This window comes from Morus notabilis, unplaced genomic scaffold (assembly GCF_000414095.1).
Source record: "Morus notabilis unplaced genomic scaffold, ASM41409v2 Scaffold804, whole genome shotgun sequence".
NCBI lineage: Eukaryota > Viridiplantae > Streptophyta > Magnoliopsida > Rosales > Moraceae > Morus > Morus notabilis.
Window position 1 is genome coordinate 513300 of NW_010361209.1, and position 21687 is coordinate 534986.

At 36.7% G+C, this 21687-nt stretch overlaps 4 protein-coding genes across 5 annotated transcripts; 1 reads left to right on the plus strand and 3 right to left on the minus strand.

The window, feature by feature from the left end:
* Positions 1-1190: 1190 nt before the first annotated feature.
* LOC21402477 (UPF0587 protein C1orf123 homolog) lies at positions 1191-3278 on the minus strand. Its single transcript, XM_010098797.2, has 4 exons — positions 3118-3278; positions 2752-2859; positions 1679-1846; positions 1191-1457 (listed from the first exon to the last, which is right to left on the minus strand). The coding sequence occupies exons 1-4, from the start codon at positions 3217-3219 to the stop codon at positions 1332-1334; spliced, it is 504 nt and encodes a 167-aa protein (XP_010097099.1). The 5' UTR covers positions 3220-3278; the 3' UTR covers positions 1191-1331.
* Positions 3279-5279: 2001 nt separating this feature from the next.
* LOC21402478 lies at positions 5280-7952 on the plus strand. The gene is made up of 8 exons (XM_024166041.1): positions 5280-5305; positions 5504-5603; positions 5841-5927; positions 6027-6314; positions 6899-7060; positions 7156-7209; positions 7308-7454; positions 7569-7952. Exons 1-8 carry the CDS (start codon positions 5280-5282, stop codon positions 7950-7952), a joined length of 1248 nt encoding a protein of 415 aa, XP_024021809.1.
* A 315-nt stretch (positions 7953-8267) lies between these two features.
* On the minus strand, positions 8268-13491 carry LOC21402479 (protein EARLY FLOWERING 3). The gene is made up of 4 exons (XM_010098799.2): positions 12988-13491; positions 11488-12377; positions 9646-9697; positions 8268-9539 (listed from the first exon to the last, which is right to left on the minus strand). Exons 1-4 carry the CDS (start codon positions 13207-13209, stop codon positions 8520-8522), a joined length of 2184 nt encoding a protein of 727 aa, XP_010097101.1. The 5' UTR covers positions 13210-13491; the 3' UTR covers positions 8268-8519.
* A 1661-nt stretch (positions 13492-15152) lies between these two features.
* On the minus strand, positions 15153-21372 carry LOC21402481 (protein EARLY FLOWERING 3). Of its 2 annotated transcripts, XR_002902293.1 has the most exons (5): positions 20689-21372; positions 18895-19778; positions 16770-16821; positions 15593-16675; positions 15153-15514 (listed from the first exon to the last, which is right to left on the minus strand). XR_002902293.1 is itself a non-coding variant. In XM_024166058.1 (4 exons), exons 1-4 carry the CDS (start codon positions 20908-20910, stop codon positions 15656-15658), a joined length of 2178 nt encoding a protein of 725 aa, XP_024021826.1. In that variant the 5' UTR covers positions 20911-21372; the 3' UTR covers positions 15153-15655. The 2 variants fall into 2 exon arrangements, 1 of the variants encoding a protein (XP_024021826.1); XM_024166058.1 differs by having other exon boundaries at positions 15153-16675.
* Between the last annotated feature and the right edge of the window lie 315 nt (positions 21373-21687).

The window sequence follows — 21687 nt, forward strand, 5'->3', positions numbered from 1 at the left end:
TAGTCTGGTCACCCACGTTCTTAGTAGGAGCCCCTTCCATTCCACGTTTTAAGATTACTAATCTAAGCCTAACCTAACTTACCTCTCTTATCTTGGGAGTTAGGACGTCCAAACCCAATTACATCACCACACCTCCGGATCATGACATTTTTTCCTTTATTTGTTTTTGCGTTTGTTTTGTTTTTAGCACCGAGAGAGATAATCGGAAACAAATACACGGAGCAAAAGGAAAAGGAAACAAAATGTGAGGGATTTAGAATGTACCTACATCGTATTGTCTCCCTAAAAGAGCACCATAAGAATACATTTGTTTTTGCAAGGAAACATGAAAGAGAGAAGAGAAGAAGAAGAAGAGAGGGGAAACGAAAACTGATGGGAAGTGTTGTTAGTTAGGTTGTCGGTCAGTTGTTTCTGATTAATAGTCTGTCAGCAGCTGGTTAGGAGTTTGTTAGAAGAGAACTAGAAGCATACATACATTGGAGGATTAATAGTTAATGAGGTAATGGCCTGGCTGATAATAAGGGAATGAGAGATGCTAACATTAGACTCCATTAACATGATACATTATTATTTAAATAAAAATGTAAAATAATAAAATTCACGTGTTAAATAATGTATTTAGAAAGTGACAGAAAGAGTGATGGAAACCAGCTGGGGAGGCTTCCTTGAACTGCTGCTGGGTTTTGTACTGAGATTTGTTTTTTAGGGTTTTATGGAATTTTCTGTTGATTAGATGCTCTAATTCTATTCTACCAAGAGCACTTAAAAGAAATCAATTAAACAAAAACACGCAAGATATATAGAGGTTTGCCTCAATGTGAGGCCAGCCTTTTTTAGCAGTTGCTGTAATTTCACTATAATGGAGGATTTTATAAGAGAAAACCACTCCTCTCAAATCAGCACCGCCTTTATATAAAAAAAACCTGAGGCAACTGAATCTACGAGTGTGAAATCCCTCCACAACTCAACAAAATTTCTTCAATACCACTTTTCATTACTATTCTCTGTTTGCTGTTCTGGTTCTAGAGCAAAAACAAAAGGCAAACAATTTCGAGGAAAGGAATCTAGCGCTAAGAAATATTTTTACAAAATCAGGGTATTTCAAAACTTCCCATGAGCTTTTTCCTAGAGCGTTTTGATCATTAACAACAACAACCGTTGACTGCCAGAAGTACTCTACTTGTAGCAAGTGACAATAAAAAGAAGAATTTATAAAAAGTGACTCCATTTATTGTTTCATGCCAACAATACACAAAGCAGTCCATAAGTGTTTATGCCTCATTCAGGAGGAGGCTGTTAATTTATATACCAAGACAAATGAGACGCATAATTTACAACTTCACCACTTCAAAAGTAGCTCGGAGATTGGAAATCATAACTGGGCACTCTCCCTTCTCGTCATACTCTGCAAACTCCCCTCCTGATAAGTCAATTTCTTCAAATGTTGTGCCCTCCAACTACACAAGAGCGAACAATATTCTAAGCCGCATAAAGATAAATAAATCAAAGAAGAAAACCCCACCATATATGTGCAAAAACTCCATTGTTAATAATGTGGGTGAACCCAGGGAATGGGAAAAATCACTTTACTGTCACCATCAAATTTATGTGAAAACCATATAGTAAGAACATTAAACTCCTATGCTAAGCAAAAGTGAAATATATAAATGAAACTTACGGACACAGCTCTCCATCCATCAGCAAAGGCGTAGCTCACCGGCTCATAACCCCTGCAATCAAATAACATCAAGGGGGAAAACTTCCCCGATTCACTGGTTTCTTGAGTGAGCGGACGACCGCGACCTGGGACCATTGTGACAGTGCCATCCCTCCCACAAAACTTGCACTGAAAGAGAAATAATGTAAGACGCTGAAAGAACTCCTAAGGCATTACTATGACGAAAGAGCGTATAATAACATATATAGTATATTACTCAAGGATGAAAAGAAAACTAATGCCAAAGATCACTCATGCACAGAAGGTAAAGAGAAAAAACTGGAAAACTTGATATGAATTCTCGCATTTCACAACAGATTGTACTCAACAAACCAAACCGCAATAAGATAAATTTTGTTTCCTCAAATCAAAGTAACCACAAAGTTTAGACGACCGAAAGGACAGGAATAAGAACAAAAGATAGATACTTTATACAAGGATTAGATAGTCCCCAAAGGCCTCTCAGATATAAGCAATTGTTCTATCAGGAACAGTGCATCAGTCAATTACAAGAACTAGACAAATTATGGTGGATCCATACGCAAGTCTATAATGTCACCATAGAAATTACTTCTTCACACTTTATTGGGCATAAAAATAAATAGGACAAATCTGGTTGGCTTCATGATTGAGCGCCAAAGGTCGGACTACCTCCCAGCTGCTTTAGTCATTATAACATAATTGAAACTTGAAACAAGAACACACGAAATTTTTCAATAAGAAACAAAAACAAAAAGAGAAAAAAAAAATCGCTAACACATACAAAAGTAAAATAGTATAAAAACTGGACAAAATTTGATTCCAACAAATTTCAGATTAAAGATATGAACTTTCAGCAAAAACGGAGAAGAAATTTTAGCCAAAAAAAAAAAAAAAAACAAAGAGCAAGTATAGAAGAATACAAAGGACTAAATTTGTTCTGTTTCTTTTCCTTTTATTTCTCACCATCAAAATGAATCAACAATCCATGACACAGATTATTCGAGAATTAATTCACCCGCGTAAAGGAACAAAAAATGCAAATTAGAAATTACCTTCTGAATGAGATGAGTTGTTCCCTTACCGACTGGGAGAGGAACGCTATCATTCAATACAACACAAGTTTCTTTTTGGCTCACCTCTCCACATCTTCCACATTTCAACTACACAAACATGAAATAAAATAAAATAAAATAAAGTAAAATAAAAAATAAAAAAAGGATCATTAAGGAACCAGTCAACATCACAACCCCTGAAGAATAGAAGAGGCAGAATCTTAAAAGTTCATATAGAGAGAAATCTTTAAAAAGAGTGTGTTTTGAGGGAATGGAATGAGACGAGATTGAAAGATAAGGATATTTGAAGAAAACAAGAGGGAGAAAAAAAGAGAGAGAGAGAGAACGAGAAAAAATGAAGGAGACCTTGAAGAGAAAGGAGAAGTTGGGGTCGTCGCAGCCGCCCTGGGGCTGAAGGTCAGTGAGGTTCTCGAGGTCGGCGGTGATCTGAAGCACGTAATTCACCATCCTTCAAACTTTAGATTCTCTCTCTCTCTAATGTAATCTGTCTAAGATGGGTGATTTTGATTAGCTGAACTGAACTCATGTCATGAAGGGGCTTTGGCCCGTTCAAGATGTTGGAATTTGGCCATAAACGACAATAAAAGATGAACTAAGAAAATCTGAAAACTTCTACAGAAACGACAAATTACCCTTAAACGACAACAATTTTGACATCACAACAGAACATAAACGACAAGAATGCGGAGAAAAACAAACGACAACTACTACAAGAAATGATAACGACTCTATAGAGCGATATGAAATTTTTAGTTATCCGAAACACATCAAAAGGACCCCTTAAAAAACGACAATAATTCTAGCAACCAAACTACAACGGGAATCAATCACATAACACACGACATACAGGATGAAAAACGAATATGACAATCACATAAAAGCGACATGCATGATGAAAAACGAATATCACTACGACAACTCTAATAGCTTATGACGACCATAAATTCTCATGAAACGGCAAATAAGTTTTTTTTATGACAATAGGTCACAATAACGAAAGCAGACTTTACAGACGACGAGATCTTTAGGCTATACGACAACAATAAAAAAAATAAAAAACGACACCCAATTCTACCAAAAACTAAATGTCAAATGACACAGTTCACTAAAAACGACAAATAATACTACAAACGACAATCACTGTGAACAATGAGAAAACAAAATTCCAAGAAAATAACTTACAGACGACAATTTCTTTATTCTAATAAGGGGAAAAAAAAAAAAGCCCCTCTACCATGATCGTGAGCTAATATTTGCAATGGCTGCTGGAAGCTAGAGTAGAGTACATAGTCACGAGGTTCTTATCTAGTAATGTGGGTGTATGAGAAACGTTTATATATCGATTTATATGGATTATTAAACTAGGAAATGTCATGTTGTAAATCTGTGTCATCGTTAATAGTAATGGTGGTAATGGACGGATAGATTGTTAAGTAATTGGCATGGATTGTAAAGTTGACATTTGACAATGTGACTTTTGACTGTTTAAAAATTAAGGGCTTGTTTGGTTCAATAGCTCAAATTGTGGAGATTTAAACTTTTTTTTGTTAGAGCTGTAGAATCTGAACTGTAGTGATTCAAACTGTGATCCGAACTGTTGTTTGAATATGCAAATAAATTGTAATTTGAATTGAAAATAAAATTTGAACTATGTTTAGATAAAGTGTTGAAAATTACCATTAGAGATTTGTAACAAATCTTATAAAATCTCAGTATAAATGACATTAAAAAATATGCAGCATGGGTGAGGATTTGTTCCTCTCTTTATATGAACACATTAAAAATATCATCTCAATCGGAATTGAAACGTAAAAGTTATGATATTTTTAATATTGAAATTGAAGAGAAAGAAAAAGTAAAATCTGAAAGTTGTAGACTATTGATAACAATTCATATTATTAGAATTTAGGAGGAAGGTGAATTCTAAAATCAACAGTTTGAGTTGTCATTGAACCATTGGTAATGGTTTGAATTGTTTTTAAATTTTTCTCTCAAACACCAATTTAAATCCTGAACTAAAATTTGAATTTTAAACAACAATTTGAGTTGTTAAAACAAACATGGCTAAAAACAATGTTAAATTTCCTTCCCCCTTTTTTTTCTCACTATCTAGGAATATCTCCTAGTATGGAAGATTGTTTTTGTCAGAAAGATTATTACTCCGTTATAGCGAAACTTGTTTAGGAAAATGTTTTCTCTTAATAATACAGGTCAATTGACACACAAATATTTTCCAAAAGGATCTTGCTGGCATAGTGCCGATACATGCATGCATATTGATGTATTTGAAATTTTTTTATTCACTAACAAAATTATTTTCCCTTACACAACAATTTAGAAAACATTGATGAGTAACTGAATACAGATAAGACCCAGCTTTCTATACTCGCTCCAAAATAAATGTAATGCGTCCTTCAATCAACCTATAGTATATGGAATGTCCTTAATTATTTGTCGATTATAATTGGTGACAAAATAAGTAAAAAGACTGCTATAGAAGCCTAATAATGAGCCTGCAAAAGATAATTATATGGTTAGAGCCAAACAATTTGGCTGTATATATAACCGTTCTTAACACTCGATTATATCTCCTGTACTCTTTGCTTGTGCATGCAAGAAAGATTAAAAAAGAAGAGAGAGCAAAAAAAAAAAAAAAAAAAAAAAAAAAAAAAAAAAAAGAGAAAATGACTATGCTCATTTTGTTATTGACACTGTTTTTTCTTGTTTTCAGTGATAAAGTATTACATGCCAAGGCTAGAGTTACCAGACAAACTCTTGAAGTTGATATGAAGTTGAAGCTTCTAAATAAGCCAGCGGTCAAGAGTATTAAGGTTTGAATATATTTATTATTTGCCATGAAGTGGTTTTCTTTTTTCCTTTTAGACTAAATTATGTGATGGGTTTTTTAGTTTATGAGTAAACTTTTGCGAAAATAATCTATAAAGATTCATAAACAAAAGGATTATCACTGTTTCATTTTTTATTATATACATAGATATCATATATATATATATATCTAGCGTAAAAAAAGTTGATGTTTTTATTGTTGCTAATTTTTTTTTTTGCAGAGTAGCGATGGAGATATCATCGACTGTGTTGACATCTATAAACAGCCTGCTTTTGATCATCCAGCATTGCGGAACCACACAATCCAGGTGCATCCTCTCACTCTCTATCCTTTTCTCTTCACGAAATATTTTTTATAAATTGTCATTTCATACATTTTGATTATATTTTATAATAATAATAAGCAGATGAAACCCAGTTTTAGTATAGCATCAGAAACACCAAGCACCAAAGACGAGACTAAATCTGAGCAAGTTGTGTATCAAATTTGGCAAAGAAGCGGAAGTTGTCCCCAAGGAACCATTCCCATTCGGAGAATCCGAAGTGAAGATTTGTTGAGAGCTGATTCTCTCGAACGATACGGCAAAAAGAGCCCAATAACTTACTACGAAACAAATACAACTACGGCCCAAGCAAATGGCCCAATTTTCATAAACAACACCAAAGTCGCGCTCGCTCAACAAGTCAACCGCTCTGTAAGCAATTCTCGTCATTCCTTTTTTGAGCACACATTTATTTGCTTGTATATAGTAATGGAATAATCATTAAATGAATTACTCTTGGCATTTCCTTTCTAGGCTTATTGAAATTGGACACCAATACATGTTTTTAAAACGTTAAATATAGTCAAAAACACATCAGAATAGGAAAAAAAATGCAAAATTAACAAAATCTAATATCAATATGACAGTTCAAAATAAAACCTTACTAATAATGCATGTTTCATGCTCTATCGTAAACAATTATTATCATTCCTTTTTTGAGCACATATTATTTGCTTATATCCATTTTTGAGTGCACATTTAATTGCTTATAAATAGTAAGAGAATAATCATTGAATCCGTTACTCTCGTCATTTCCTTTCTAGAAAAATTGGACTTTAATGTATGTTTTTTATTGTAAAATATAATCAAAAGCACATCAAAATGGGAAAACAAAAAATTAAAGTTAACAAAATCTCATACTGATTTTAACGGTTCAAAACAAAATCTTATCAGCATATTTTATAGAATTCTCCTTAATGGGATATTTATCTTTGGTGCTCTTTGAACCCTGAAAGGCGGCTCTACTTGTAACAGTAGGGTACAATTACATAGGTGCTCAAGGAGACATAAATCTTTGGAACCCGCATGTTGCATCACCCGACGAGTACACAACCGCTCAAATCTGGCTCAAGGCTGGCATTTCCGACGGCTTTGAAAGCATTGAAGCAGGCTGGGTGGTGAGTTAATTAATTAGTTCATAATTATTAGCAAAGTACGAGTTTGATTTCCATTTTGCAAATTCATTTCAGCAGTACCTTTTTTTTTTTGGCAGGTAAATCCAAAGTTATATGGTGATACACAAACACGGCTCTTCATATATTGGACTGTGAGTACCTCAAAATTGACAGAAAAATCATATGAAAAAAAAAAAAATCCATTAATCAAATGTCTTTCATCTAAATTCTGTTTCTGTTTCTTGGCTAGCTTGATGCATACAAATCAACCGGTTGCTTTGACCTCACCTGCACTGGATTTGTGCAAACTAATCCAAAGATAGCCCTTGGCACTGCCCTTGGACCTATTTCCAGTGATGGTGGACCCCAGTACCAATTCACAGTTAGCATCAACATGGTAACAAAATTTGTGTACTTGTTACTGGATATCTCGTTTTTGTACTTTGCACACTTTATTTTTTTTTTTCTTTTTACAAGTCATGACTCAATAAAAGCAATCCAATTTTCCCAGGATCCAAACACAAGCAACTGGTGGCTCAAACTCGGCGACGGAGTTGTTGCTGGCTACTGGCCAGGGACTCTCTTCTCCTATCTGAAACACAGCGCCATTCTAGTGCAATGGGGTGGTGAAGTCTATAGCCCCAACATGTGGACACATCCTCACCCCCAGACAGCCATGGGAAGTGGAGAATTTGCATCCTCATTGCACGGCGGAGCGTGTTATATCAAAGGCGTGAGAATTGTGGATTATTCGATGTCGTTGAAGTACCCGGAAAGGGTAAACACTTGGGCAGACCAAGCCTACTGCTACTCTGCTTACAACTACATCGAGGGATACACAGTTGAACCTGTGCTTTATTTTGGAGGCCCTGGTAGAAATACTTTGTGCCCATGAGAATAAATTAAAATGTCATTAATTTTCATAAGTCGAGAATTGGCTCCCTCAAGTTTTTGGTCACTTTTTCTTCTTTCAAAAAAAGGACTTGTAAGTTTTTGGTCGCTTTTCATTTAATTTCTTGATGCTTAAGTTTTAATATTATGTGTGATGCATATTATAATAACAATGTCATGTATCACCAGTAATGTGACCCAGTTTACAGATTTTATTACTTAAGATATTTTTCTAACTGCAATATGCAAACACAAAAATCATCGATTTTTTTTTCTTGCTGAATAAAACAAAAGCGTCATAGGCGACAAACTCATCCTCTAATTTCAAAATTCTGCCTCCACTTACCCCCAAAACTTAGAACACGCAATTTGAAAAGACATATTCATATTACATTGACCAGCTGGTCATCTTCCAGAGCTATCTATCTACACGAGTTTACGATTCTGGTAAAAGAAAAAAAAAAAAAAAAAGAAAAGGAAAGAGAGATCCCATTACAAAATTACCATACCCAAGAAAGACATAGGAGAGAACTCCAAGACCATACCAAAAAGTGACCTACAGGAAATGAGCTTAGACAGAGTCGTACTGTTTTCTCTCTTCCTGTATAAATCGGAAAATTCGAGCAGCTGATTCGGTTGCAGACCTGGGATTGTGCGGCACAACTTTGATTACTCGGGTTGGCTGGTTGGCATCCTGGGAATCGGTAGCTCCCTCCGGAACCACAGGAGCCATAGGAAAAAGAAGCGGAAGAGGGTCTCTTTCTTCGGCATTGTGAAGGATCCCAACTCCATTTGCTCTCTCACCAGGACTGCTGCCCGTACTCCCATGTAAATCATTCCTTTCAGATGCCTGAAGCTTCGTGGCTTGGGAAACTGATCCATTCTTCTGCGTTGGCACATGGCAAAAGCTTTGTTGCTCCATGCTTAAGTTGACTCCCCCTCCCAGTGCCGGACCAGTTTGACTTTGTGGATCTGGTCTCACAAACGGGTTCGCTTGTTCAACGGTTGAACCTGAAGTGGCTGGATTAATGACAGGCATGCCATATGGATGAAAGTATGTATGACAAACTGGAGAAGTGCCAGGGTGAACCCCAAATCCTTGAGGATGAGAAGCTGAAATTCCATATGATGAACTCACAAAATTACCCGTCCCAGGGGCGGAGCCAAATGGTCCATACCCTCCACATGATGTTCCCATTAACCCAGGTCCAGAATACGGCTTGTATACAAGTCCTTCAGTAGGAGACATTACAGGAACCAACCATTGAGGCCCTGGTGACCAAGGACCCATTTTATTATCCGTCATTGCAACCACTGGCTGTGGATTTCCCATATAAGGTCCATAATTCAAAGACTGACTACCACTTTGCACAGAAGAAAGAGATGTTTTCCCAACAGCATTTTCTGCAGAACATTCCATTTTATGGTTTGGCTTCTTGGAATCGTCTTTGCAATTAGAAACACGAGGGGGTGACTTTATGCAATACTCCGGCGGGAGTTTCATCACTGGAGAACCCTTTAAGGAAGATTTTCCCAAGAAAGCACCATCTTCAAGCATCAGATGTGGTGATCCAGCTATCAGTCTTTGGACCTATTGGAAGATTAAAAGTTAAAACCTAGACATGGTCTCCTGTCTGAATAAATACCATTCACAACAAGCTACAGCATCTTAACAGAAGAATTATAGATCATCATACCTTTATTAATCTATGTAACTCAAATACTTGTACTGCAAACACTCTTTGCTGACTGTAGAGAGTAACAGGAGTTTGATCAAGAACAAAATTTCATAAAATTAGCAATACTCTTTGACAAAGTCAAAACCAACTGAATGTAACACAGGAATCATCTGGATATAATGCAGAATCATGGATTCAGAAGTCTTAAAGAACAGCCATTTATTGAGAAATCCAAACAAAAGAATCAGAGCTTAGTACATCCTTACACATCATTGATCCTACATTCGCAAAACTTCTCAGATGTCTGGATGATAGCCGAGGGGTGCACCAATCTGACTTATGGTAATGTCTCACAGACAATAGAAATGTTCCACAATGACCCCTTTTTTGGCTTAGGGTTTCCACAATGACTTAAAGACAAAGTATGATGACAACAAAACCCGTGTCTCTCACCAAAGCCTGGAACCTCTAACTCCATATACCATCACCTTCCATACCAATCCCCCACATTAACTACAATGAGCGCATGCATGAATATGTAATTTCTTGAGTAGTGCACATGGGAGAAACATGCAATAGATGTCAAGCTAGCATATATTCACATCTTTGAAAAAACTTTTGCCTTAGAATTCTATCACGAATATATATCAACATCTTCAGAGCAATAAAAGGAAAATGGAAGCTAAATGCAATACAAAGATATTACACATTATTATTATCTCGCAAATTAAAGAGCTACATATACCTCTCTTCGTCATTTCATGCTACCAGTATCAAATTTTGTTAACAAAATATATTACAAAACTAGACCAAGTAAATGTGAACAGTTCTCAAACACTATCCTCGGTACACCAAAGTTAGAAGGGTAATGCAAGACTAACGCCACAGTTGATTTTTACAAATTTATAGCTTCGTTTTGATTGCAAAAGATTTTAAAAAAATGCATCTAATCATGATACCAAAAAAAAAAAAAAGGTACAATGCTTTCAGAATATACATTGACGAGTACCAAGTAAGAACAACAGGGATCCCAACCCCAGCTAAGAAAATAAGATCGTTCTATGAGAAATTACTCTCCTCATCACAAAACCGCCATCAATTCCACAACGTCAATGTTCTCCAAGTCCATCTGGTCCAAATGACACTCCTCCACCACTTGTTTGCCTACTGACTCTTGGCCCTCGAGTCCCATGGAAAGAAAATTTCCGCAGTAGTCACAGGGAAAACCAAGCACTACCGAACCGAGACAGGAATATATCTAGAAAACAGATGGAGCTAACGAAATATGAGCTCATCCGCTGTCTCGGTGGTTGCCTTGACATCTCCCTGCCGTAAGATGATCCAGTATCCAAAGTTAAAATGTTATCGAGGGCCTTTCAACACATAAAAATTCCACTTTAGATGGGATCCCAGGACTTCAAAATACAAATCTCACCTGTCTCCAAGCCGTATTCACCTTAGCCATCATTTTATTGTCCTAGTAGCTATATTCCATGGCGAATACAACAATCTAAAGTGTAACTTAACTAAGAATGTTAGGACATAAAGAAAAAGATAATCCCGTGAGACATAAATAGTCAATAGAACATTTCCAGAAACTTAATACAAGATGAAAAGATTGCCGTGTGGTTTTATGAATGAAACAAATTTGCAATTTTCTCACATTGATACAGTCAATTGGCATTACTAGATGAAAATAAGTATTCATAAAGCAAAGACACTAATATTCATTACTCCAGTAAAATATATTTTACTAGTTCAAATACAGGTCTGTGTGTGTGAGAGAGAGTGTGTGTGTATATACAGGGCAACATTTATAAAAATAAAAATAAAAAAAGTCTATAGAGAAAGAGTGCTTACATGGTAATCGCTTTTCTTGCTTTCCAGAAATGTTTCTGACCTATTACTCCTACAACATCATCAGAAGAGATGTCCACGCCTGATATGGAATCGACCATTGAGGTCTCAGAGAGATCATCGCCTTTATTGACATTTTCAATCTGTGAGGAAATGCACGTCCTATTGCTATTGCTATTATATTTACTATCAGTCTCAGGTTCCTTGGGCCCACTATTATCCTCCTCACAACAGGACTCGCTTCTTGGCTGGGAGGCATTTTCCCTCTCTATATCCCTTGTAGAGTCAACAATATCATCCCCCCGTTTGGCACTATCTAGTTGTCTGTTAGTTCTCGAATCTTGATGTAAGCAAGCTTCTCCATCATGTAACCTGCTCAAATTAGACCCGACATGCCCTCCACGGTGTTGATTTGAAGTTGCTTTGGCTTCCTTCAAGAGCCCATCAGTATTTTCTCTGGACGATGTATCTGTGGCAGATATGACACAACCCCTCGCACTTTCGCCGCATGTCGTCATGTTCTCGTTGCTCTCACTTTTCACGTCTTGTCTTTTACTGACAGCAGTAAAATTATTATGTTTGGGCTCCTTAGTAGAGATACTTTGTTGTTCCACTGGCTGCCCAGAACGAGTGGAGCTAATGGAAGCAAATGTTTCCCTGCCAATACTGTTTTGACTTCTATCATGGCTTTGATTGACCCTAGCTTGAACAAATACAGGAACAATAAAATCTTCATTCCGTTCAACCTTCTCTCTCTGTTCAAGCTGTGCCTCCGGAGCATTTCCATACAATAATACATCAGAATGACGAGCTTGGAACTTTTCAGACCAATGGGTAGGGGTTGATGGGGGTAAATGACGCGGATATACTAAATATCTTTCAACACCACTTGCCTATAAAAAAAAATTTAAAAAAAAATAAAAATAAAAAAAAAAAAAATAAAAAAACCCAAAAAATCAGGGACGCCAAGCTCATATTTGCCCAACCCACATATGCACACACTGCTTCAAAGATTGTACTGCCTAACAGTAAACCACAAGTTTTTTTAATGTATAAGAAAACCTTATTTTACCCCTCAAACCATGCATCATCCTTGTCAACACTTAGAGCTTGTTTGGTAGGAGAGAGGGGTGGGGGATTAAGGATTTTGGGATTCATGATTGTTTGGTAAGAGATAAAAGATGAGGGGAATAGATTGGATGAGGAATTTCAAATCCTTGAAAATACCCAATTTTAATCTTTCCATTACATTAGACTAAAATCCATATTTCCATACCAAACACAATAAAGGTCCTCTCTAGCCTCTCATTTTCCTCACATAGGTCACATATCTTTCTTTCCCTAACATAGCCTTATGTAATGTAAGTACCAAGAACAGAAAAAATAATTCAACTAAAACCTTATAAGAAACCATCATCAATAAAAACACAATTCACAAAAGACCAACAACAAAAAAAGGGGGAAACAATCCAAAGAACCAAATAAATTTGGTTCGTAAATTACCTGACTTGAGGTAGCCGAAGGAACCATATTGGCTGAGAAGTTGGGGTTGAGAGGAACGACCCCAGAAGCAGAATTGCCCCTCTGAGATGGAATACTGAGTTGCTCATAAAGAGCCATCTTATTCCTTGGAGGCGCTCTTGGCCCTCCTTTATCTGCATCATTTACATGTAATCTTGGGAACATGGGTCCCACTATCTTCTCCTCATCTTTCCCTCTGCTCATATCTTCCTTTCTAATTCCATCAACCGAAACTCCAACTCAACTTGTGATTATTTATTTCCCAACTCTCGGAAACTCAAAAATGAGATTTAAGCACTTGGGGAGATTAATCTGTGTCAGAAACAGATGAGAGAGAGAGAGAGTTGATTTGGAAAGTGGAAAGGAAAGTAGGAAAATTAGGTTTGGTCGCTGTTCTGGTTTCTGGAATTAGGGATTTCACGGATGGATCGTCTTCTTTGTAAAGGGTAAGAGCAAAAAGGTCCGACTTTGTGGACCCTCTGTGGATAGAACAAGAAGCCTCTTTTTACTTCAAAAATAACCTGAATTTGTTGACTACTTTTTTTTTTTTTTTTTTTTTGGGTGTGTTTAATCTTTTGAGATAATATTATGTCTTTTTCTCAACTTAAAGAAAAATTTATAATTTCACTCATTTGTGCGGCCCATAAACAGATTAGCTCCATTTGAAAAAAAAATTGTTGTTAATCGACTTGTCTTGAATTGAAGATAGATATGTTCAATGTCATTACTATTCCACAATGAAGTGAAATTCCTTTCTTTTCTTTTTACGTTCTTTTTAATTTAATAGCTATTCTCAAACTCACATCCGGTGAAAAGATTACTCTTAACATTTTTATAGATTTATTTCATATTTAATTTAGAGTATTAAATAGAGTGTTATATTATGTCATGTTGGACTCAAACATTAAAGCACGTTTCATCTGAACAGCATTTTATTTATTTTTTAATTAAAGTGACAAGTTTAATTAAATATTATTTTAAAACACTAAAAATTAAACAAGTGATGGAAATCTATTTTTATAATTTATAGTTTCCATTAAGGTTAGCTCAATTAGATTCTTTACTCTTTTTTCCCCTTTTTGCTCCTTCCAACTTTCTATTTTTTCTTGCTTGTGTGTAACATGAGATCCTTCGAATTCAAACACTGCGGAACTCAAATAAAAAATGTGTTGGTCTCTAAAGTCTAAATTAAGAATACTTGAATTGTTTTAAAAAAAAATTAGGAATACTTTAGGCAAGCAATTATGGGAAACCCCCTTTATATAACACTTTATTGGGTAGTATTCAAATTATCTAAAAAAGAGAAAGTGAATATTCACTTTCTTGAGAATATAAAAGTTATAATTCTTGTACTAAATATGGTAATCTTATTAGTGCATACCAAAAGTCTCTATAGAGAAGTATAAGAGTTTTTTCCTTTTTTCTTGAGGGGCATATTTTGAGGGACATTTATAAAAATAATTCTTTTATTAATTATATTTCATGAGCTTTACAAGAAATTTTATGTAAATGTCAAGTCAAGGTGAGAAAATAAACTTAAAAGGTACTCACTTTATCCGGCACGGTACCAAAAAATTTGTCAACGAAAATAGGAATTTGAAAGAAAGTCTATTAATTATTTATCGGAAAAACAATAAACCTTGGCATTGGAAAATATTACAACATACTTGCATGAGCATCTTATGTAAGCATGCTCCTTTCTATAGGTTTTTTTTTTTTTTTTTTTTTTTTTTTTTTTTTTTGGGGTTTTTTTTTTTTTTTTTTTTTTTTTTTTTATGTAGTTGCGAGATTTTTTTTTCTCTTCTTCTGTTTTGATAATAATATTTCGCCAGATGCATTGAGCTGCCCTCAATGACAGATCTCTAACATATGGTCTAATGTCTATTATTCTTCTCTAACCAACTCCACCCAAAAAAAAAAAAAAAAAAAAAAAAAAAAGCTTCATTTATGTTATTCTCGTTGTTCACTGAAAAAAAAAAAAGAGAGATATAAATCTTCGGAATCCATTTATTGTCTCAGACAACGAGTACAAAACTCTGTTCAAATCTGGCTAATGAATTAAAAAAGAAGAAAAAAAAAATACACAACCTCTGTTCAAATCTGTCTTAAAAATGGCGGTTGCCTTGCAGACAACTCCGAAAGCGTGGAAACAGGCTGAATGGTGCGCGCCTTAGTTCATTTTTGTAAGTTCGTAAGAATACATTATAAATGGTGTGAAATATTATGTGGAACTGTTATAAAGCCCGTGAATTCAATCAGGGGAAAAAAAAATCGACCAGAACATGACATTTTGGATCGATATTCTCTTTATAAAATTCATACATGTGAACTCAGTAAATATTTCTGCGAACAAACAAGTATCAAGCTCATAGGTGATATTTCATCCCTCTCATTCCAAAAGCAAATGTCGATGCTACTCCCAATACTTGGAACAGGGAACTTTTGAAATGAGACTACCATATGAACATATTTCATTTAGCAGTTGTGATATTCCAGAGCTATCTACAATCTTCATATACTACAATTTGGTCAAAAAGTAAAACAATTATGAAAAAGATCTGTTATATCTGTTACACAATTAGCTTACCCAAAACGGACATAGGACAGGAGAGCACCAGCATCGACGATCATCTTCCAGAAAGCGATCAAACTAGACGAGGTTGTACTGTTTTCTCTCTTCCTGTATAAATCGGAAAATTCGAGCAGCTGATTCGGTCGCAGACCTAGGATTGTGTGGCACAACTTTGATCACTTGGGGCGGTGGCGGGGCAGCAGCCTCATGAGGCTGGGAAGCATCCTCTGGAACCACGGGAGCCCTGGGAAACAGCAGAAGAGGGTCTCTTACTTTGGCATTGTGACCGATTTCGACTCCTTGTGCTCTATCACCAGGACTGCTAGCCGTACTTCCTTGTAATTCACTGCCTTTGGATGCCTGAAACTTTCGAGGTTGGGATTCAGATCCATTCTCACGGGCTGGCACACTACAAGAGCTTTGTTGCTCCGTGTTCAAGTTTGCCACCATCTCTCCCGGTACTGGACTAGTTCCCGCAAACTGGTTCACTTGTTCAACAGCCGAACAAGACATGGCTGGATTAATGACAGGCATGCCATATGGAGGAATGTATGTATGACCAACGGGAGAAGTGCCAGGAAAAACCTCAATTCCTTGATGATGAGAAGCTGAAATTCCAAAGTCTGAATTCGGGAAATTACTTGGCATAGGAGTCGAGCCAAAAGGTCCGTGTCCTCCATAAACTGCTCCCGGTAATCCAGGACCCAGATAAGGCTTGTATACAAGTCCTTCGGAAGGAGACATCACAGGAACCAACCACTGAGGCCCTGGTGATTGATGGAAACACCAAGGGCCCATTTTATTATCAGGTCTTGTAACCACTGGCTGGGGATTTCCTGCATATGGCGGATAACTAAATGACTGACTACCAGTTTTCGCTGAAGAAAGAGAAGTCTTGCTAACTGCATTTTCCGCAGAACATTCCATTTTCTCATTTGGCTTTTCAAAATCGCCTTTGCAGTTGGCCACACGAGGGAGTGGCTTTACAACAAACTCTGGTATGAGCTTCTTTGTTGGTGAGCTCTTCAAAGTAGATTTTCCCAAGAAAGCACCATGTTCAAGCAAGAGATGAGGTGATCCAGCAATCAGTCTTTGGACCTATTGGGAAACGAAAAGGTTAGGCTTTACGTGATCTGCACAATAAACATTCTAATTGCGACCAGAATAGATGAAGAATCAAATACCATTGTACCTTTATCAATTTATGCAACTCAAAAACTTGCATTGCAAACATTCTTTGCTGACTGTAGAGAGTAACAGGAAATGGATCAAAAACAAATTTCTATGAATTTAGCAAGAATCTTTGCAAATGAAAAGGGTATTACAATAATCAATAATGTGATAGCAGCTTGAAAAACAACTGTCATTTATGAGATATATATTCAGACAGGAACACGTACATGTGAGTAAACAGTATCCTCGGTGCAACAAGTTAGAACATATATGCAAGACACAGCTTTATAGTTGACTTTTACAAATTTAAAGCTGTCATTATTGCAAAAAATATACCTAAAAATTAATAAGGAGGCAGAAAAACAGAAAATGGAGGAGATAATAGAGAATATACACGAGGGAGAAAAATAATCTGAATACCAACTAAGAACAACAGGAATCCGAACTCCAGAAATGCTTCAATGGAGAATAATTAGATACTCATATGAGAAATTACGCTGGTTCTATCCCGGCCAAGCAACCAAAGCTGGTAGGTGGGAATAGTGAAAGAAAGAGAAGGGGAAGAAGCGGGGTAGAGGAATTGGTCGACTGGAAGAGTCCTTCAGACTTTCATTAGGAAGTCATGGACTGGTCGCAGAAGACGTTGAATAACATAATTACATATAGCGAAGATTCTCATCTTTCCAGCACCAGAGCTAGTCGAGAAGGCTAACCGCCCGGGAGCCCTACTATGAGAAGCGAGAACATCAGAATCAGTACTCATATCTCTGCAAGGACTTAGATAGCATGTTTGGCTGAGGCATATGTGGTATGTCCCAAAAGGAAAAAGATGTGTCTGTCAGGTTCGGTTCTTCTTAGTTGGGTTGGGCAGGTTCGACCAGAAATGCTATGCTTAGAGCTTGCAGGCTCGAAATCTCTCTTTCGCCTCTCCTCTCTGTCTCCATTCTGATTGATTCACTTCTTCCTTCGCGCAAGTGCTTGGTTCGCCCCTTGTTGTGTTGCATTTTGTGATCCTCCGCTTCAGTCTGCGTTTTTCGGATAGCCGGGATCATCAGTGCCGTCTTGTACTCAAGGAGTTGTAACCGGAATTGTTCCCGAGGGATGGGAATAATGTCAGAGACAGGGTTCTGAAACGTCCAATAACTGGGTACATACTTGCCCCATTAGCATGCATATAACGGAGCAACCAGCCCCCTTCAACATCTCTCATAACGTGTTATACGCTGTTGAAAGCTAGATCCACATGAGGTGTGTGATGCATAGCTAAAAAAACGCCAGTCACTATCTGAATGACTAAACAAATACCAGCTAACGAACCGAACCCCCACCAATTCTCCTCATCACGAAGCCACCACCAATTCCACAATGTCAATGTTCAACAATATCCACTCGACCCAAATGACATTTCTCCATCACTTACTTCCTCCTGGCTCCCAGCCCTCGAGTTTATGAAAAGCAAAATTTCCCAGTACATAGGGGGGAAAGCCAAGCACTACCCCAACAACCCAAAAGAAAAAAGAAAAAGAAAGAAGAAGAGAGAGTGATGCCGCCAGAGGGGTAATGAATAATGAAACTATCCAGTGTCTCGGGGGCCAGCTTGACATTTCCCTGCATGATCCAGTGGCCATAGCTAAATTTTATCAAGGGCCTTTCAACACATTCAACGTTCATTTTAGAAGGGATGCCAGGACTTCACAGTGTATAAGTTTTTCCTCCCTCCGAGCCGTGTTTACATTAGTAGTCAACTAATACTCCTAGTAGTTACATTCCATAGAGAATACAACAATCTAAAATTTTAACTTGTGACGCAAGGACAGGAAGAAAAAGATAATCCAAACAGATAATAAAAGACCTCAATACTTTATGTCAATTCCAATTATCTATAATTCGAGATACTCGTTCCCTAGCTTATTAGGGGATGAGAAGACTGTCGTGGTTTTAGGTATGTACTAAGTTTTGCATTTTTCTCATGTTGATTAAGTTAATCAACACAATTCAACAGAAATGAGTACCCACAAGGCCAAAGTACACAAAAGTATCCATTACTTATATAGGTAATAGTTCAGAGAAAATAAAAGAAGAGAGAGAGATTCATAATAAAACTAGTTAGAAGAATCAAGAGACTAAAAAGCAAAGATACTTACTCGACAATTGCTCTTCTTGCTTTCCAGAAATGGTTTTGACCTATAATTCCAACAATATCATCAGGAGAGATATGGAAGTCAGATATGGAGTCCACCACTGAGGTCTCAGAGAGATCATCCCCTTTATCTGCATTTTCAAGCTGCAAGGAAATGCATGTCCTGTTGCTATTGCTATTCTGTTTGCTAACATTCTCAGTTTCACCAGGCCTGCCATGATCCTCTCTACAGAGGGACACACTCCTCGACTGGGAAGTATTTGCCCCCTCAATATCCCTGGTAGAATCGACACGGTCATCATCTTGTCTAGAACTATATAGACGTGCTCCAACTCTAGAGTCTTGATTTGAGCACACGTCGCCATCATGTGACCTGCTCAAATTAGAGACAGCACGCCCTCGATGCGCTTGATTCGAAGATGTTTTTGCTTCCTTCATAGCCCCGTCGATCATTTCTCTGTTTGATTGATCTGTGGCAGATATTACAGTATTCCCACTTCGGTCACATCCTTTCATGTTCTCTTTTCTCTCACTTCTCATCTCTTGTCTAAAATTGACAGCCACTGAATTATCTTGTTTAGGATCCTTTTTAGAGATATTTTGCCGCTCCACTGGCTGTCCGGAACAAGGAGAGCTCATGGAAGAAACTGATTCCCTATCAATGGTGTTTTGAGTTTTATCACTGCTCTTACCCACCCTAGCTTGAACAAATACAGGAACCATAAAATCATCTTTGTCTCCAACCTTCTTTCTTTGTTCAAGTCGTGCCTCCATATTATTTCCATTTCTTACATCAGAATGATGAGCGTGACACTTTTCAGACCAATGAGTTGGTGTTGATGGAGGCAAGTGACGTGGAAAAAACAAGTTTCTCTCAAAACCACTTCCCTACAAACAGAATAAATAAACAAATAATAAAAATACCCAAAATAAGGGATGCCCAAATCATTTGCTAGCCCACCCCATATACATACACATATTGTCTCGAAGAACTTTACTGCCTAATACTAATAGTACAAGGTAAATTATATACGAAGATTTGAGTTGCACATAATAATATATAGCTCCTTTTGAACTCCTAAATAACTTATAAAAGTTGATTTTCAACTCCAAAGGCTTGTTCTTTTGAGTGAAAAACTCAAAAAAAGACAACTCGAATTACAACTTTATTTGAGTTCATGTTCTTTTAAGTTTAAACTCGAGTTCAAATTCGAGTTTAGGACTAAAACTCAAGTTCAAGTTTCTCTTTCAACTCGAGTTCAGAAACTCGAACTCAAATTAATGAACAGTATTTTTTCTATTCTTAAAAATGCTATAACTTTTTTGTTTTAATTCTGATTGAGATGATTTTTTTTTTCTATGCATTGATAACGAAAATACGAATAAAACCTGACTCATATACCCTAATAAATTTTTCATCAGCATTGAGCTTTTATTAAAATACTATATAAATATAAATTCAAATTTTGACTCACTCAAACACAAACTCAAAAAGATTCTTATCTCAAATCATAACTCAAATGTACACAACCAAACACAAACTCAAGTTACAAGTTCAACTCAAATTATAACTCGAATTTAACTCAAAAATTATATTCAAGTTAAACTCTAAACGAAGAAGCCCACTAGTTATATCTTATAACACTAAAGGCTAACTGAAACCTGATTTCTCCCCTCAAATTATATGTGATCCCAGTAAGAAGTTCTTCAACTAACCCCATGAACAAAACTCAAACCTATCAAAATGGCAAAAATATCATTCAATTTGAAAAAAAAAAAAAAAGTGTTCATGAATTACCTGACTTGGGGATGATGAGGGAACCGAATTGGCTGAGAATTTGGGGTTGAGAGGAACAACCCCAGAAGCAGAATTGCCCCTCTGAGATGGAATACTGAGTTGCTCATAAAGAGCCATCTTATTCCTTGGAGGCGCTCTTGGCCCTCCTTTATCTGCATAATTTACATGTAATCTTGGGAACATGGGTCCCGCTATCTTCTCCTCATCTTTCCCTCTCTTCATCCTTCTTTTCTCCAATTCAACACAAAGCTATTATCTCTTGAAAATCGCTCGGAAATCCCATGAACCAGACACAACTTAATATCCACTCCAAATCCAAGATAATTTTTAAAAAAAAAAAATCTCAGGCTTCTAAAACCAACCGAAAACGGTGAAAACAAACGGAATCGGAATAAAAAACGCAAGACCCAGATTCCAAAAACGGGTAATTTGATGGGTTTTCTCTGGGATTAACGACTTGGGCAGACAGACGCAAACTTTGGCCGAAACAGGTGAAGAAAGAACCAAATAAAAACGCTGGTCTTGGGAGGGAAAATAAGTGAAACAAAAGTAATAAAAGGAGAGAGATACGAGTGGAAAAATGGAATAGAAAAATACGAAGGTAAGGGATAGGCAAAGAAAGAGCGAATGGGAATAGATTCGAGAAGTAAAAGAGATAGTGCTGTGGCTAGGCTAGGCTGGTCTTTAGTGATTGATTCCTCAGAAAGGATCATCTTCTATGAAAAGGCAAAGGGAAGGATAGAAAAAAAAAAGAAAAAAAAAGAAAAAGAAAAAAAGTGCCCACTTGTGGGCCCCTATTGGATACAACTGGAACGCCCTTTTTATAAGTGCACACTTGTGGGCCCCTATTGGATACAACTGGAACGTCCTTTTCATGCGCTTTTTATTTTTAATTTATTTTTTGTCCCAAATTTTTTTTTTAAGATATTAATTTACGTCTTTGTCTGAACTGAGGAGTAATTTCACTAATTTGTAATTCCACGTATTTCGAGCTTAATA

What these genes read in the sequence shown, in the direction of transcription:
- LOC21402477 (XM_010098797.2), bottom strand. Translation starts at nt 3,219, where the DNA reads ATGGTGAATTACGTGCTTCAGATCACCGCCGACCTCGAGAACCTCACT. An exon ending in ACTTCTCCTTTCTCTTCAAG is followed by an intron (nt 2,860 to 3,117) that starts GTCTCCTTCATT and finishes ATGTTTGTGTAG; the next exon opens with TTGAAATGTGGAAGATGTGG. An exon ending in CAACTCATCTCATTCAGAAG is followed by an intron (nt 1,847 to 2,751) that starts GTAATTTCTAAT and finishes TTTCTCTTTCAG; the next exon opens with TGCAAGTTTTGTGGGAGGGA.
- LOC21402479 (XM_010098799.2), bottom strand. Translation starts at nt 13,209, where the DNA reads ATGAGCAGAGGGAAAGATGAGGAGAAGATAGTGGGACCCATGTTCCCA. An exon ending in CTTCGGCTACCTCAAGTCAG is followed by an intron (nt 12,378 to 12,987) that starts GTAATTTACGAA and finishes TTTTTTTTATAG; the next exon opens with GCAAGTGGTGTTGAAAGATA. An exon ending in AGTTACATAGATTAATAAAG is followed by an intron (nt 9,540 to 9,645) that starts GTATGATGATCT and finishes ATCTTCCAATAG; the next exon opens with GTCCAAAGACTGATAGCTGG.
- LOC21402481 (XM_024166058.1), bottom strand. Translation starts at nt 20,910, where the DNA reads ATGAAGAGAGGGAAAGATGAGGAGAAGATAGCGGGACCCATGTTCCCA. An exon ending in CCTCATCATCCCCAAGTCAG is followed by an intron (nt 19,779 to 20,688) that starts GTAATTCATGAA and finishes TTCTGTTTGTAG; the next exon opens with GGAAGTGGTTTTGAGAGAAA. An exon ending in AGTTGCATAAATTGATAAAG is followed by an intron (nt 16,676 to 16,769) that starts GTACAATGGTAT and finishes GTTTCCCAATAG; the next exon opens with GTCCAAAGACTGATTGCTGG.
- LOC21402478 (XM_024166041.1), top strand. Translation starts at nt 5,280, where the DNA reads ATGAGCCTGCAAAAGATAATTATATG. An exon ending in CAGCGGTCAAGAGTATTAAG is followed by an intron (nt 5,604 to 5,840) that starts GTTTGAATATAT and finishes TTTTTTTTGCAG; the next exon opens with AGTAGCGATGGAGATATCAT. An exon ending in GCATTGAAGCAGGCTGGGTG is followed by an intron (nt 7,061 to 7,155) that starts GTGAGTTAATTA and finishes TTTTTTTGGCAG; the next exon opens with GTAAATCCAAAGTTATATGG.